This window comes from Ascidia mentula, chromosome 3 (assembly GCF_947561715.1).
Source record: "Ascidia mentula chromosome 3, kaAscMent1.1, whole genome shotgun sequence".
NCBI classification, from domain to species: domain Eukaryota; kingdom Metazoa; phylum Chordata; class Ascidiacea; order Phlebobranchia; family Ascidiidae; genus Ascidia; species Ascidia mentula.
Window position 1 is genome coordinate 22,407,026 of NC_138568.1, and position 17,688 is coordinate 22,424,713.

Sequence of the window (17,688 nt, forward strand, 5' to 3'; positions counted from 1 at the left end):
TTACAGAGCGGTTTCTGCTTCAATCACATGTAAGTTTTCTCGGTTACCAACCACAACCACATTTTCCTGTTGCTCTTCCTGTGGTTGACGACTGAAAACGGCACGTAGGCCATCCTGGACTCTGTCATCAAGCAGTTTCGGTGCGTTGGAGTAGATGAGGGGATTTAGAGAGCTGTTGATAGGGAGCAGGATAATTGCTGACACAGCGTACATCACTGGAGGCATAGGAACTCCACCGAAGTTTACAAATATCATGATGGAAATTGGAACCCAGCAGAGAAAATCGGTAATTATCAGTCGGAGGATTTTTTGGGCATTTCTGCCCAAACAAACAGCATTAATGGTATAATATGTCTGCAAATACAAATGTGCTTACCTTTGTTCTGTGTTGCAGCCCTGCCCTCTCTTGGTCTCTCGTTCACTTTCCTGGCACTGGCGGTTGTCTTTTTGTAAATCCAAATATACGTAATTGCCACAAACATGAAGGCCAGGAAGTTAAGAGTAATAATAGCGATTGAATATGCCCATGCCTTGTTGTTGGTTGTTACATATAGTTTGCTGATGCAAACACTGCTGCTGCTGCTGTAATATCTACACACAAACAATTTTGTGGCGATAAAATTTCGCTAGAAAAAAAAATTTGCGCGAATAAAAACGAACCCCAAATGTCCAGAAATATCAAATAGCCCTGCGTAATTGTAATCCTCAAGAATATCCATAAAAACCATCCAGGAATTAGCATCATTCACTCGCATGAGGCCAGTGTTAAGTTCTTGGGAATGTTTGCTTGTGAAGTTGTGTTGGAAAGTTACAAATCGATCCAAGTTATTCATGCCTGTATATACAGCGCTAGTGTCATTCGAAACTGGTTTCACCACCAACATCAACGACAATATCTTACTAGAGAAGTTGACTGCAACATTGTCAAAAAATGGATTCTCATTCATCCAAGCTTTGGTTTCAAACAAATGTTGTAGTTGAGTTGTGAGTGGAATAAAAGCAATTGTAAACGAGAATGCCCAGGAGAGGATAATGGGAAGGATGACAGTTTTCAATTCCGGTTTCAAGGATGCATCGAATGGCTGAAACACAAGAGAAACACATGTTTTCATTTAAATGAATAAGTTAGCAAGCCTAGCGGTCCTTCCAAATAGAGGGACGGGGAATGTAGTTTGAATCCCGTCGGACTGGCAATTGTTCCCTCTTTTTCTACCCTGCAGTTCCCAAATTGAAAAACTGCGAAGTTGGCAGTAGCTGACTTAACCAAATACAATTGTTTCACGTACGTTTTTCACAGCATACAGTCGGAATATGGTCAACAGAACCATTGTAAACACCGATGTTTTGCTTGAATGCAAAACCAATACCCCCATTGTGGTACAACTTCCGCTTGATCTCCAAATAAGGTCATTGGCACCATAACTTCCGGAGTATCTGACACCAGCGGCACCCAGCATGATCAGATAAACTCCCATGAGTAGATCGGAAACAGATAGATTTAAAACGAGTAGATGGTTTGTGCGAAATGCAGCAGATTGTGATTCTGTCGTCGCCAACGTTTTGCCTTCCATCACCATGACAACCTTAAAACAAATTAAAGGAATATAACACGTGTTCTTATTGTGCAAACAAGACAAAACCAACTTTGTTTAATTTACCAAATTTCCGGCAATGGCGAGCATCCCCATTATCCACACAACTTGGAGTCTGTAAACAGCATAATGGTAAATTACTGTTTTGTATGTAATTGGTGAACAACGGAACTATGGAAATTGGACAAAAAATGTGTACTGCAATATACATGTGTAGTTTTGTGTACGTTGAAGGCGTGTGACGCGCTATTTAGCCAGAAATCTGGCGACAAAAATAAGAATTAATTCGTAAACTGGCAGTTCTCATCTGGTGGCAAACGTTGAGGTGTGCTTGTGTGGTTAGGTGTAAAGAACATGATTTGTGCAGTGGGTCGCACTTTATTCTTTGATATTCGTCCTTTTAACACTGGCCGCTTCCAAATTATGAAAGTAGCCGCCTCTGTAGTTCGGCTCCAAACTTTTGTTTTGACGGTGAGTCGTTAGTGCAGGGTGAACTCAGCGTTTACCATAGTTGAGGTTGGGAAGTTAAGCGCTAAAAAACGGAGAAAAGGTCTTTCTAAATCGGTCCCCCAATAACTTGAGACCAAATTCGGAAACGCTGAACTAATTTCGGTCACAACATTAACATGCACGGAATCAAAACATCTTTGCTACAGGGCACAAAACTTTAAATATTGTTAACATGTGTTTACCTTCTCCTTCTTAACGAACAATGCATCTTTGTTTTCGCAACAAAACCTCACTCGCTATACTGTGTCCATGATCACTAACTATACTGTGTCCATGATCACTAACTATACTGTGTCCATTATCACTAACTATACTGTGTCCATGATCACTCGCTATACTGTGTCCATGATCACTAACTATACTGTGTCCATTATCACTAACTATACTGTGTCCGTTATCACTAACTATACTGTGTCCGTTATCACTAACTATACTGTGTCCGTTATCACTAACTATACTGTGTCCGTTATCACTAACTATACTGTGTCCATTATCACTAACTATACTGTGTCCATTATCACTAACTATACTGTGTCCGTTATCACTAACTATACTGTGTCCGTTATCACTAACTATACTATACTGTGTCCGTTATCACTCGCTATACTGTGTCCATTATCACTAACTATACTGTGTCCATTATCACTAACTATACTGTGTCCGTTATCACTAACTATACTGTGTCCATGATCACTCGCTATACTGTGTCCATTATCACTAACTATACTGTGTCCGTTATCACTAACTATACTGTGTCCGTTATCACTAACTATACTGTGTCCGTTATCACTAACTATACTGTGTCCATTATCACTAACTATACTGTGTCCGTTATCACTAACTGTACTGTGTCCGTTATCACTAACTATACTGTGTCCGTTATCACTAACTATACTGTGTCCGTTATCACTCGCTATACTGTGTCCATTATCACTAACTATACTGTGTCCATTATCACTAACTATACTGTGTCCGTTATCACTAACTATACTGTGTCCATGATCACTCGCTATACTGTGTCCATTATCACTAACTATACTGTGTCCGTTATCACTAACTATACTGTGTCCATGATCACTCGCTATACTGTGTCCATTATCACTAACTATACTGTGTCCGTTATCACTAACTATACTGTGTCCGTTATCACTAACTATACTGTGTCCATGATCACTAACTATACTGTGTCCATGATCACTCGCTATACTGTGTCCATGATCACTAACTATACTGTGTCCATGATCACTCGCTATACTGTGTCCATGATCACTAACTATACTGTGTCCATTATCACTAACTATACTGTGTCCGTTATCACTAACTATACTGTGTCCGTTATCACTAACTATACTGTGTCCGTTATCACTAACTATACTGTGTCCGTTATCACTAACTATACTGTGTCCATTATCACTAACTATACTGTGTCCGTTATCACTAACTATACTGTGTCCATTATCACTAACTATACTGTGTCCATGATCACTCGCTATACTGTGTCCATGATCACTAACTATACTGTGTCCATTATCACTAACTATACTGTGTCCGTTATCACTAACTATACTGTGTCCCTTATCACTAACTATACTGTGTCCGTTATCACTAACTATACTGTGTCCGTTATCACTAACTATACTGTGTCCATGATCACTCGCTATACTGTGTCCATTATCACTAACTATACTGTGTCCGTTATCACTAACTATACTGTGTCCATTATCACTAACTATACTGTGTCCGTTATCACTAACTATACTGTGTCCCTTATCACTAACTATACTGTGTCCGTTATCACTAACTATACTGTGTCCGTTATCACTAACTATACTGTGTCCATGATCACTCACTATACTGTGTCCATTATCACTAACTATACTGTGTCCGTTATCACTAACTATACTGTGTCCGTTATCACTAACTATACTGTGTCCGTTATCACTAACTATACTGTGTCCGTTATCACTAACTATACTGTGTCCGTTATCACTAACTATACTGTGTCCGTTATCACTAACTATACTGTGTCCATTATCACTAACTATACTGTGTCCATTATCACTAACTATACTGTGTCCGTTATCACTAACTATACTGTGTCCATGATCACTCGCTATACTGTGTCCATTATCACTAACTATACTGTGTCCGTTATCACTAACTATACTGTGTCCATTATCACTAACTATACTGTGTCCATTATCACTAACTATACTGTGTCCGTTATCACTAACTATACTGTGTCCATGATCACTCGCTATACTGTGTCCATTATCACTAACTATACTGTGTCCGTTATCACTAACTATACTGTGTCCATGATCACTCGCTATACTGTGTCCATTATCACTAACTATACTGTGTCCGTTATCACTAACTATACTGTGTCCGTTATCACTAACTATACTGTGTCCATGATCACTAACTATACTGTGTCCATGATCACTCGCTATACTGTGTCCATGATCACTAACTATACTGTGTCCATGATCACTCGCTATACTGTGTCCATGATCACTAACTATACTGTGTCCATTATCACTAACTATACTGTGTCCGTTATCACTAACTATACTGTGTCCGTTATCACTAACTATACTGTGTCCGTTATCACTAACTATACTGTGTCCGTTATCACTAACTATACTGTGTCCATTATCACTAACTATACTGTGTCCGTTATCACTAACTATACTGTGTCCATTATCACTAACTATACTGTGTCCATGATCACTCGCTATACTGTGTCCATGATCACTAACTATACTGTGTCCATTATCACTAACTATACTGTGTCCGTTATCACTAACTATACTGTGTCCTATAGCACGGTCCGACACAAAAAAAAAATTTGAAAACGAAATTTTCGTTTTGAAATTTTGTTTTCAAATTTCCAATTTTTCGCATGGTGTCGCAAGAGGACTATGTAGATATGCGGTACAATTTGCCTTGATTTGGCGATTGATTCTTAGTTCTTAAACGATCTTATCATAGAAATACTGGATTACATCAACTGGCATTACAATCAAACCCAAATTGCGTGATTTAGCTGTAGGTGTAGCAAATGTTCGTCGGACACTTCGATTTAGGAAATATAAATTCTTGTTAATTGTCGCAATGGTGGACTAAATTAATTGATTTGCAATTTAGCAGACAAATACCACAGTCATGTAGCAGACAATGCCGAAAAACTTCTCTTTATTTTGACGTATAGCGTGTAATAACCTTGTCTTTTACAGGTGATCGCATGTTAGTATTTACTTTTACATACAAGCGAATTGAAATTTAGCAGATATATACTGCAGCCACGTCAAGACGATCATTGAAAAACGTAATACGCTACATGTTTTATGTTTTTCTTGCCACACCAAAAAGCATTCATTAATTTGTTTTAGGAAGTAGCGGGGAATGAGAAAACGCTTGGTAGATGTTCGGTGTTGATTTTATGAAAACTTTTATAATGCACTATCAAAATGCCAAACAATCCTAGGTGAAAACTTTGGCGGAAACACGATGAACTACAATTTCTTTTGTAAACATCAAACGAAATCATAGTTTCCCTTTTGTAAACCAAATGTCAAGTTTGCAAACAAAATTTCCCTTTTGAGAACAAAATTTTGAGTTTGTAAATAAAATTTCACTTCTGTAAACAAAATTTTCTATTGCGAAAAAAATTAAAAAAAAAATTTCATATCGGAATAGTGTTGTTCAACTGATGGATAGACCCGTAAGAGCACTTTCATGAATGTTGCAGGTTTACTACTTCAGTGGATACAAGCTATATCAAATTCGAATCAACTGTTTTAAAGATAATCATCGAATATCTTACACATTTTTGTATGCATAGTGCTGAAATTCGCTGGGCTGTTTCATGTTCGTATCCACTATGAATTCTGCAAAGATGAATGCTGTATCTATCGTACTTTTAGAGTTGATAAGGGTCAAGGTGTTGAAAACGCGTCAAACCACCGTCATAGAATTTGCGCCCGTTTTAAGGCAAATCATCGAATATCCTACACATTTTTCGATGTACAGTGCTGAAATTCGCTGTAATGTTTAATGTTGGCATCCTCTAAGACTACTGCAAAGATTAATGTTGTGGCTTAAGTAGTTTTGGAGTTAATAAGGGTCAAGCTACTTGAAATTCTGGTTAGCGCCTGTTTCAACGATAATCATTCAATATCTAACACATTTTTGTATGCATAGTGCTAAAATTCGCTGGGCTGTTTCATGTTGATATCCACTATAAGTACTGCAAACATGAATGCTGTAGCTATCGTACTTTTAGAGTTGATAAGGGTCAAGATGTTTAAAACGCGTCAAACCACCGTCATAAAATTTGCGCCCGTTTTAAGGCAAATCATCGAATATTCTACACATTTTTCGATGTACAGTGCTGAAATTCGCTGTACTGTTTAATGTTGGCATCCTCTATTACTACTGCAAAGATTAATGTTGTGGCTTGAGTAGTTTTGGAGTTAATAAGGGTCAAGGTACTTGAAATTCTGATTAGCGCCTGTTTCAACGATAATCATTCAATATCTAACACATTGTTGTATGCATAGGACTGAAGTTCGCTGTGCTGTTTCATGTTGGTATCCACTATAAGTACTGCAAAGATTAATGTTGTGGCTTATGTAGTTTTGGAGTTAATAAGGGTCAAGCTACTTGAAATTCTGATTAGCGGCCTGTTTCAACGATAATCATTCAATATCTAACACATTGTTGTATGCATAGGACTGAAATTCGTAGTATTTGAGTTGATAATAAGGATCAAGCTGTTTAAAACGTCTATTCGTTTTCCAATTTAAAGTCAATGTAATTAAAAGCAAACGGTTTCCACAGTCCGATATCAAATGGACAGTAGTATCACGTTGCAAAATTTTATTAAAATTGAAGTTGAAACAAGCAAATAAACGGCTTGACGCGATTCAAAAAAGTTTGACCCATATTACATTTTAAAGTACGGAAGTTATAATAGTGATTTTTAAACTACACATGCAAGATACCAATAGCAAACAGCCCTGTGATTCTCAGCCTCATAAACAAAATAGTTTGTGAGTTATTGAATGATTTGCTCCAAAACGTGCGCCGTTCTAGGCGAATGACGCGTCTTAAAAAAGGTTGACCCTTATTTAATTTAAAAGTGCAAAAGCTACACTAGTCATTTTTGACCTACAGGTACAAGATACCAATAAGAAAAAGCCCAGCGATTCTCAGACTCATAAACAAAATAGTTTGTGATTTATTGAATGATTTGCTCCAAAACGTGCGCCGTTCTAGGTGATTGACACGTCTCAAAAAAGGTTGACCCTTATTCAATTCAAAACAAGTAGCAAGACTTTTCGAACCTAAGTATTCTCCATGGCGGTAACCTCGTTGGCCAGTGAACCAATCGGAAACGACATAAGTTTGCTGAGCAACACACATCACAACTGTCAAAAATCCCCAAAATTATGTAAATACATCAGAACTATTAAGCGTAAAGACTTTATTTGATGGAAAGTGAATAAAGAAAATTAATGTACAGCATAACACTCAGTACTAGCAAAATTATGAAAGCATTTGAAGGACTTTCTATAAAAGTGAACAAAGTCATTTACAGCAAACACTTGGTACCAGCAGAAATATTAAAGCATTTGAAGGCAATTTTTCTATAAGTGAACAAAGTCATTTACAGCGTACACTTGGTACCAGCAGAAACATTAAAGCATTTGAAGGCAATTTTAAGTGAACAAAGTCATTTACAGCAAACACTTGGTACCAGCAGAAAGATTAAAGCATTTGAAGGCAATTTTAAGTGAACAAAGTCATTTACAGCAAACACTTGGTACCAGCAGAAATATTAAAGCATTTGAAGGCAATTTTAAGTGAACAAAGTCATTTACAGCAAACACTTGGTACCAGCAGAAATATTAAAGCATTTGAAGGCAATTTTAAGTGTACAAAGTCATTTACAGCAAACACTTGGTACCAGCAGAAATATTAAAGCATTTGAAGGCAATTTTAAGTAAACTAAGTCATTTACAGCAAACACTTGGTACCAGCAGAAATATTAAAGCATTTGAAGGCAATTTTTCTATAAGTGAACAAAGTCATTTACAGCATACACTTGGTACTAGCAGAAACATTAAAGCATTTGAAGGCAATTTTAAGTGTACAAAGTCATTTACAGCAAACACTTGGTACCAGCAGAAATATTAAAGCATTTGAAGGCAATTTTAAGTGAACAAAGTCATTTACAGCAAACACTTGGTACCAGCAGAAATATTAAAGCATTTGAAGGCAATTTTAAGTGAACAAAGTCATTTACAGCAAACACTTGGTACCAGCAGAAATATTAAAGCATTTGAAGGCAATTTTAAGTAAACTAAGTCATTTACAGCAAACACTTGGTACCAGCAGAAATATTAAAGTATTTGAAGGCAATTTTAAGTAAACTAAGTCATTTACAGCAAACACTTGGTACCAGTAGAAATATTAAAGCATTTGAAGGCAATTTTTCTATAAGTGAACAAAGTCATTCACAGCGTACACTTGGTACCAGCAGAAATATTAAAGCATTTGAAGGCAATTTTAAGTAAACTAAGTCATTTACAGCATAACACTTGACAGAAATAATCAGACCATTCACACTCAAAAACGTTAATGTAAACTAACAACATTAATCAAAGGCTGAAATTGCATTTCATTGTTAGCTTTTTGGTTTTGATGGGGACATATTTGAGGCCTCTGAATCAGAATGTGTGCAGCTTGACCGACCTGTTCACAGAAAAAAAGCTTAAATTATGTACTGTTTCCCAGCATTCAAAAACAACTCATGATTCTATTATGCTTAACAAAATTAGAACTGATAATTCATTTTACCTTCATCTTTGGCAATTCTCCCTGCCTTGTAAAACAGTTTGTTTCCAGGCCAGCGAGCGAAGCACAAATCTTTCACCTTTATTTCTTCAAAGTGTTTTATTTTCTTTCGGCCTTCCGTTTTCAAATCTGTAATCCGGTAGATGTCAAGGCATTCACCATCATCCAAGAACACTACTCGAATAAACTTGACCTCTACAAAACAAAAAGCCAGACAAAGATAAACACTTTAACAATATTTTAGTAATTTGTTCGTATTCATTACCTTGCAAATCATCTTGTTGTTGTGATGGTGCTGGTTGAACATCTGTCAAAAACAATCAAAAGGTTAACCACATTTTATTTTGTCTTTAAACATTTAACTATACAGAGGCAATCAATAGTGCAAACCTTGCAAATCATCTTGTTGTTGTGATGGTGCTGGTTGAACATCTGTCAAAAACAATTGAAAGGTTAACCACATTTTATTTTGTCTTTAAACATTTAACTATACAGAGGCAATCAATAGTGCAAACCTTGCAAATCATCTTGTTGTTGTGATGGTGCTGGTTGAACATCTGTCAAAAACAATCAAAAGGTTAACCACATTTTATTTTGTCTTTAAACATTTAACTATACAGAGGCAATCAATAGTGCAAACCTTGCAAATCATCTTGTTGTTGTGATGGTGCTGGTTGAACATCTGTCAAAAACAATTGAAAGGTTAACCACATTTTATTTTGTCTTTAAACATTTAACTATACAGAGGCAATCAATAGTGCAAACCTTGCAAATCATCTTGTTGTTGTGATGGTGCTGGTTGAACATCTGTCAAAAACAATTGAAAGGTTAACCATATTTTATTTTGTCTTTAAAAATTTAACTATACAGAGGCAATCAATAGTGCAAACCTTGCAAATCATCTTGTTGTTGTGATGGTGCTGGTTGAACATCTGTCAAAAACAAATAAAAAGTTAACCATTCACTGAAGAAATATATTTAATATAATACAAATCACACACAACACTTACCAGATGTAGAGGCACGAGCCTCCAACAACAGTCGAGCCTTTTCAACCCTTCTGTGTGGGTGTTGTACATTATATACTTGGTCAGCAACAGCAAGTGAATGACCAGAGGCTTTTGCCACAGCAATTTGAACCTCTTTTGGCTCATCTGCCATCCATGTGTGTATGAGTTTTCGTACTTCAGTCGCCGTTAAAGATGTGTTTTCAAACACAAAAGGAATAACCTTTTTAAAAATTTTTGAAAATTCTGCATTTGTCATTTTAAATGAACCTGTTGCTGCTAAGTTTCTTGCTGACGTTGTTGGAAAAACTGGCGACTGCCCTGTAGGTTTTATCTTGTGATACATCCAAGCCAATTTACTGGTGGTTTCAATGTCTTGTAATTCAAGTGCATTTAAAACAATGCACGCCGGTTGCTTGTCCTTCTGGTCCACCACCAGAATTGAGTAATTGCCCTCGTCAGTTTTTTCATAGTCCTGGAGCTCTCTAATGAGGAGACCAATCATTACAGATGGTCTACAGCCTAGTCTGCATATCACCCTGCAGAAAATATCCCCATACAATAGTTGCAGGTTTTCGTTTCCAACTTGGGATTCAGACATGGCTCTAATTCTTGCAACTCTCTTGAATTCTTCGCTTTTTTCGTACTGTAGTATGGCATTATATGCATTTGATTTTATGTTGGACAACTTCTTTCTGGATTTTTCTTTAGTGTAAAATTCTCTTCTCTTTTTCTCTTTGTTTATGCGTGCATGCAGGTCCATTGTTTCCGAATGCACTAAATTTAAACATTTCTCGGAAATCAAATCAAACTGATTGTTTTTGTAAAATCTAAGGAAATTCAGTAATGTAGACAAATATGCAACTTTTGATGAAACTTGACCTTCACCTTTCAAATGTTGCTCTAAATTTTCAAAAATCTTTTGGGGGTTTTTAAATACTTCAATAGTTGGTATTAAAGTTCTTATTTGGTTGGCATTTGAGTGGGCCACTGCCTTGTCAACTCTTTTGCGTTTCCCTACTCCAAACTTTGATAAGTGCTCCTCATATTTAGTTATTACAGATTGCAAAGAACCAATCTGGGTCTTTGCAACAAGAGTTTGAAATTGCTTGGATTTGGTGTCGATTGTTTTATGTAAATTTTCATAATGCTTAGATAAATTCTTTACTGCCCTTCCGCAAATGGGACAGAAGTGTCCCTCAAAATTTTGATACTTTCCAATTCTGTTTTTCTTCGCCCTACTGGCATACAGGAATTCTGACTTGTCCATGTCTGGATGGTATGTTTTGTAGTGGTATGTGACATTTTTATACAGCTTATCACATGCATGGCATTCCCTCAAACCACTTGATGATTCTACAAAGTATATTAAACGTTACTGAAGGCATATCCAAAAATTTTACACGTATTTTACTTTAGTTTTTAATTGACTAACCTAGAATAAAATTTATGTAACTTATAAAGCATACTTTTTATGTTGCTTTCTGGGTTGAACATTTTTTTTGAGTGTTTGCGGTCTTTTCTCCTTTTATGGTGATATCGCTCAATTTTTTTTCTGCAAATTAGTGAAGTGGTAAAATCTTTGTTACATAACACAAGACATTAGCAAATTCTAACCTTTGGTCTTTTTTTGCTTTCCTGAAAAAAACAAAAACAACAGTATAAAATCTTGTAAACCTATTGATTCATTCAGACACTAATTATTCGCTGTTTCTCTATAGGAAGCAGGTTGCCAATTGTCTATTATTTAAAAATTTTAACAAACATTAATAGATAAAATATATTGCAAAACAAAAATGGCATGGTCGGGTATGTAACACAATTTTATCATAAGTCTGCTTAAAGTGTAAAAAAATGAAAGGTCAGGTAAAGTAATTTTGAGGTTTCCTCATGTTTGAAACTAATCAAATGATAAACACTCTAGCTTTTTTTTTATTTAGGATGTGAAGCTTTTCAACCTATTTAGGAGATTTAAAGACGTGTTAAATAGTTTTTAATGGAAACATGCAAACACAGTTGTTTGTGCAATTGTCACATAACTGGCATTTTAAAGTTTACACCATTGCATAAAGTTAGCAAACATTTTTTTTCAGTTCTCATAAATGAATGAATGCAACTGTATTTTTTTTGTCTAAATCCTTAAACCAAAACCTCTTTTTAAATGTTGACCTAATCAACCTGACACAAAACAGATCAACTTAATAAAAATTTTTTACTGACGCAACTCTATTTTGTTATGTAACAGTAATGTCACAATGACTAGTTTTTGAAAAACGTTGAAGATTTTTTTTGGACACTTTTTGAAAATATGACATATTGTGCAGCATAGGACAATAAATTTACCACAAAAAATGGAAGTTTTGTTATAGAGCTTGTGTCCCCAATTAAAAATGGTTAAGTCCCCCCTCCCCCCGACTGATGTAAACAGCATGTAAAAAGTAACAAAACACTTACCATTTCAGAAATTGTTGGTATTGTTTATAGTCACTGCTACTGCTGCTGGAGGAACTACTGCTACTGCTTTCTTCAGTAGAGTCATCAGATGACGATGATAAACTTGAATAAAAAGAAAATACATGTTTACATCACCCAACGGTTTTCAGAAGTTAAAAGCACTAGTAATCATATATTTACCAATATAAGCTATCCTCATCACTGCTGCTATCAGAAAACTGTAGGGTTCTGTTAAAAAATTAAAATTATAAAGTAAACAACCCAATTTTCTTTTATTTCTGCAACACCAAGACTGTTAAAGAAGCCAAAAACCATTCTTAGATGAGGGAGTTAAAAACATTTTTTTTAAAGTTTTACCACTGATCAGAAGCCAAGACAACTGATAAGAAGCCAATAAACGTTGTATATACCTTTTATGTTTCTTTGAAGCTTTTTCATCCTTCTTATAGTCTCTAAAAATGATAATAAAATAAATTACACCACAAGAGTGAAAAATGCAATAAATTACACAGCAAGTAAAATAAAATAAATTACACAGCAAGAGTGAAAAATGCTATGAAAAAAAGTGCCCAAAACATAAAATTTTGTGAAAATATGAATGAAAAGGGCTTTAAACAACTTGTGTAAAATGCACATTAAATTCATTATCTAAACCAGGGGTTCTTAAAGTGGGGAGGGGGGGTGTAGATGCTTGGCAAGGGGGAGCGCAAACATTTTCAAAAATGACCAATCAGCGTTCCATTTGTATTTAGTATTTCCATGCAAAGAAACCTTTGTTTAAATGTTTGAAAGATTATGATGTTTGTCCCTCTTTACATCAGTTTTGTTACAATGGTAACTGTGTACCAAAATTGATCATTATATTGTCGAAAATAGTTTTGCTACCTTTATCTGCGGCAAATATTTAAAGATATCGAAGTTTAGAAAAAAAGAGCAGTGCAGAGTATTTGCAGATTGTTTCGTTTCAAAAATGCAGTCACATCCCTCCCATTGACAAACGTTAAAAAAAGCTTGTTTTTGAATTGCGCATTTTTTAAGTTGTCGGACTAAGAGGGGGGCAAGATTTGACTAGTAAGGGGGCGCGACCAAAATAGTTTAAGAACCACTAATCTAATTACTACTTATAGTTACAGCCGCGGTTACGCTGTGTGAATCTCAAGATGTGCGTTCTGCGTTGTTACAGCGAACATTTGGGGCAGTGCATAAAAGTGACAAAATAATAATGTTCCGGGCCAGAGAATTTTTTAAATTGGTGTAGAACAAGCTTACAACATATAAATCACGTTATCATTGCATTTTTTTAAACACCTATGAAGTATAATCGCAACGCAATGGGTTTGACCGTGATCAAAATGAATAGTTACATAATGCGTAGATAGCGAGCATTTGGGCGCTGCATACAAGTGTCAATTTAATGATGTTCCGGGTCATAGAATGTTCAAAAAAATGGTGAAGAATAAGCACAGAACATGTACATTACATTATTGTTGAGTTTTTTAAACACCTATAAGTGTATCGCAACGAAATGTGTTTGACCGCGGTCACCAATCAACTGCATCGTAAATGCTACGACTTACATAAATAACTCGCATTCGTAATAGCTAATTGTTACGTCATGTGTGAAACACAATTATAAAAAAAAGATTTTTCGCACAAAAGACTGTGATCTTCATAGTATTAAAAATTTTTCATGCGGTCCACACGCTATTGTTGATAAAATTTTTTAAATAAATTCGGTTAACCGAAGCTTCGATACATCACTACCAAAACTTAACATCAACTTAAAACACACAAAAGTTAAAATTAAAGAACAAGCATTTTTTCAAAAAAAAAAGTTAATTAAGCTTACTTGGCAAACAACTTTCTCCTTCTGAAATTGTCCATTTCGCCCTCCGCTGAACCACGTAACTTTGACAAAGAAAAACTGTGCCGAACAAAGACTTTGAAATCAATGTAGCCGAAAATAATTTGACATAAAACCTTCTTTCATTTGAGTGAATAACTATTGGTTACAGAATAAAGCGTCAATTTAAAAAAAAAAAAATAAAATAAACTGTTAAAAGATTTTTCATTCAAATATCATCAGGGCTCAATCTACCCAGAAATAATAACAATTGCACTACTGCCGCGGCGCTGAATTATTCTTTTTCTGGTACGGCTTATTTGCTTGACTAACACTGATCTTTGGTGCGGTTTCGAAATGCGCTCCAGCTTTCGTTCTTATGCGTTTTATACAAAAAATTTTCATTTTTTTTAAACAGCTAACAGCTTTAAATAACTAACACCAACACTGTTACGACGCACTAGTTAAATTCCAACACAGTGGGGCAACGCAAAAACAACTTGCAATGTAGGTCGAGTCGCAGCTGGGCATCTAAGCCCAGGGACAACCAGACGCCTAATAAACTGCATAAACGATCGAAACCTGCACGGTTGAAGGGACGCCTGTTTACTTGTAATGAAAACAATCACAACTTTGCTTTACTTCAAAGTAAACATTAAATTTACGCAGATTTATCGTCGGCTGAGAAAATTGCAAACGTTATTCGAAAAGAAATTATAATTCGAAACCAAAATTTGCGTTTCCAACGCCCTGGTTGTTGGGAAACATGATTACTTGTAAATAACTGATGTTCGTGCGATCCATTTTGGAATTGTTTCGAAACACGCCTTAGTGTTCGTTGTTCTGTTAAATATTATAAAAACAATTACAATTTTACTTTACTTCAAAGTAAATATTCAATTTACGCATAATTAGCGTAAACTTGACATTAAAATAAACTGCTTTTCACACAAATAACAACTTTAAACTTTCGAATAGCAACATGCAGTTCGTGGATTGTTATTATTGTAAATCTATGACGTAATTATGTAACAATTTTATTGATAAACATAAGTGGTGTGATATTTTAGTAATTTATTGGCGGAACCCAAACCAACTTGCATTTCGTTGTTAAATCAAAACTAAATTTGGTTTGCATGCATTTTTCAAACGGGAATTCAAATGAGATCTACGTGCGGAACATTTTGGAACTGTTCGAAACAGGCTTTTATTGTTTTTTTTCTTTTGTTCACAAAACATGTTCAATATTGCATGACGTTTTTGTAAATTGAAATAGTGGCTAACAGCCTTGTAAAACCATCACCAACACTGTTACGACGCACTAGTTAATTTCCAACACAGTGGGGCAACGCAAAAATAACTTGCAATGTAGGTCGAGTCGCAGCTGGGCATTTAAAACTTAAGAGAAAAAAGCCCAGGGACAACCAGACGCCTAATAAACTGCATAAACGATCGAAACCTGCACGCAGGGTTGCCAGGGTGGCGGTATTCCCGCCCAATTGGGCTGGTTTTCAACATCGAGTTGCGGGTTATTTTTACGAGTTGCGGGTTGCGGTTTATTGGGCGGGTTCGCCAATGACATTTTCAACCCCTATAATCACGCATTCTGGCACTAATGTCTCATACCAAGAGTAAACCAATGCGTTCATTTCCCGACAAACGAAACAATCGTACGGCGCAGAGAGTAATAATGCGTTCAGAGAAACACGCAGTGGGTGGGTGCGACAGAAACTTGAACCATGCAACTGGAGTCGTTTTTGCAAAGCAGCAATGGTGCTGAGAAAATTTTATTTTTGCAAACAAATTTAAAAAATATAGTAACCAATGAACTAAGGATTGCTTGAGAAAACAATGCAGTCAAGAGGTCTTTCGTAGTGGGTAAATTTTTTTGCCATAATGCTTACAGCTTCCACGTTTGATCGCTTTACACACGCGTATGACGAAACTACGGAATACAGATGTACGAGATTTTGTAGTTGTAAAAATACATGTTTTAATTGATTGCGTTTTTTAAAGTTGTTAGTTTTAGTTATATTATGACCCAAATTCATTAAATATTGCAATGTTTTTGCTATGTATTAATGCTCCTTGCAATTAAAGAAAACGTAATAGGTAGCGCCATGGTCAGAACCAAATGTGAAAAAACGTAACCGCGGTAGGTTAAAGCTACTGAGTGCGACAATTCACTAACAGTTGTCGATTTCAAGCTAAGTCAGAGTAAAATTGGGCTGGTTTTGGGCTTGTTTCAGAAATTTCTTGTTTGGACGGTTTTTGGGCTAGTTTTGGCAAGGCGTTGGGCGGTTTTAGAAAATTTTACCTGGCAACACTGCCTGCACGGTTGAAGGGACGCCCGATTACTTGTAATGAAAACAATCACCACTTTGCTTTACTTCAAAGTAAACATTAAATTTACGCAGATTTATCGTCGGCTGAGAAAATTGCAAACGTTATTCGAAAAGAAATTATAATTCGAAACCAAAATTTGCGTTTCCAACGCCCTGGTTGTTGGGAAACATGATTACTTGTAAATAACTGATGTTCGTGCGATCCATTTTGGAATTGTTTCGAAACACGCCTTAGTGTTCGTTGTTCTGTTAAATATTATAAAAACAATTACAATTTTACTTTACTTCAAAGTAAATATTCAATTTACGCATAATTAGCGTAAACTTGACATTAAAATAAACTGCTTTTCACACAAATAACAACTTTAAACTTTCGAATAGCAACATGCAGTTCGTGGATTGTTATTATTGTAAATCTATGACGTAATTATGTAACAATTTTATTGATAAACATAAGTGGTGTGATATTTTAGTAATTTATTGGCGGAACCCAAACCAACTTGCATTTCGTTGTTAAATCAAAACTAAATTTGGTTTGCATGCATTTTTCAAACGGGAATTCAAATGAGATCTACGTGCGGAACATTTTGGAACTGTTCGAAACAGGCTTTTATTGTTTTTTTTCTTTTGTTCACAAAACATGTTCAATACTGCATGACGTTTTTGTAAATTGAAATAGTGGCTAACAGCCTTGTAAAACCATCACCAACACTGTTACGACGCACTAGTTAATTTCCGACACAGTGGGGCAACGCAAAAATAACTTGCAATGTAGGTCGAGTCGCAGCTGGGCATCTAAAACTTAAGAGAAAAAAGCCCAGGGACAACCAGACGCCTAATAAACTGCATAAACGATCGAAACCTGCACGCAGGGTTGCCAGGGTGGCGGTATTCCCGCCCAATTGGGCTGGTTTTCAACATCGAGTTGCGGGTTATTTTTACGAGTTGCGGGTTGCGGTTTATTGGGCGGGTTCGCCAATGACATTTTCAACCCCTATAATCACGCATTCTGGCACTAATGTCTCATACCAAGAGTAAACCAATGCGTTCATTTCCCGACAAACGAAACAATC

General features: G+C 36.0%; 1 protein-coding gene and 1 pseudogene across 1 annotated transcript; both read right to left on the bottom strand.

Annotated features, from left to right (window-relative positions):
* On the bottom strand, window positions 1-1,079 carry LOC145895974 (relaxin receptor 2-like). The gene is made up of 4 exons (XM_082984740.1): window positions 902-1,079; window positions 661-835; window positions 373-591; window positions 1-319 (listed from the first exon to the last, which is right to left on the bottom strand). The coding sequence occupies exons 1-4, from the start codon at window positions 945-947 to the stop codon at window positions 1-3; spliced, it is 759 nt and encodes a 252-aa protein (XP_082840866.1). The 5' UTR covers window positions 948-1,079.
* Window positions 1,080-9,001: 7,922 nt separating this feature from the next.
* LOC145893951 (uncharacterized) lies at window positions 9,002-14,311 on the bottom strand (annotated as a pseudogene).
* Between the last annotated feature and the right edge of the window lie 3,377 nt (window positions 14,312-17,688).

What these genes read in the sequence shown, in the direction of transcription:
- LOC145895974 (XM_082984740.1), bottom strand. Translation starts at nt 947, where the DNA reads ATGAATGAGAATCCATTTTTTGACAATGTTGCAGTCAACTTCTCTA. An exon ending in GATATTTCTGGACATTTGGG is followed by an intron (nt 592 to 660) that starts GTTCGTTTTTAT and finishes GTTTGTGTGTAG; the next exon opens with ATATTACAGCAGCAGCAGCA. An exon ending in GCAACACAGAACAAAGGTAA is followed by an intron (nt 320 to 372) that starts GCACATTTGTAT and finishes TTGTTTGGGCAG; the next exon opens with AAATGCCCAAAAAATCCTCC.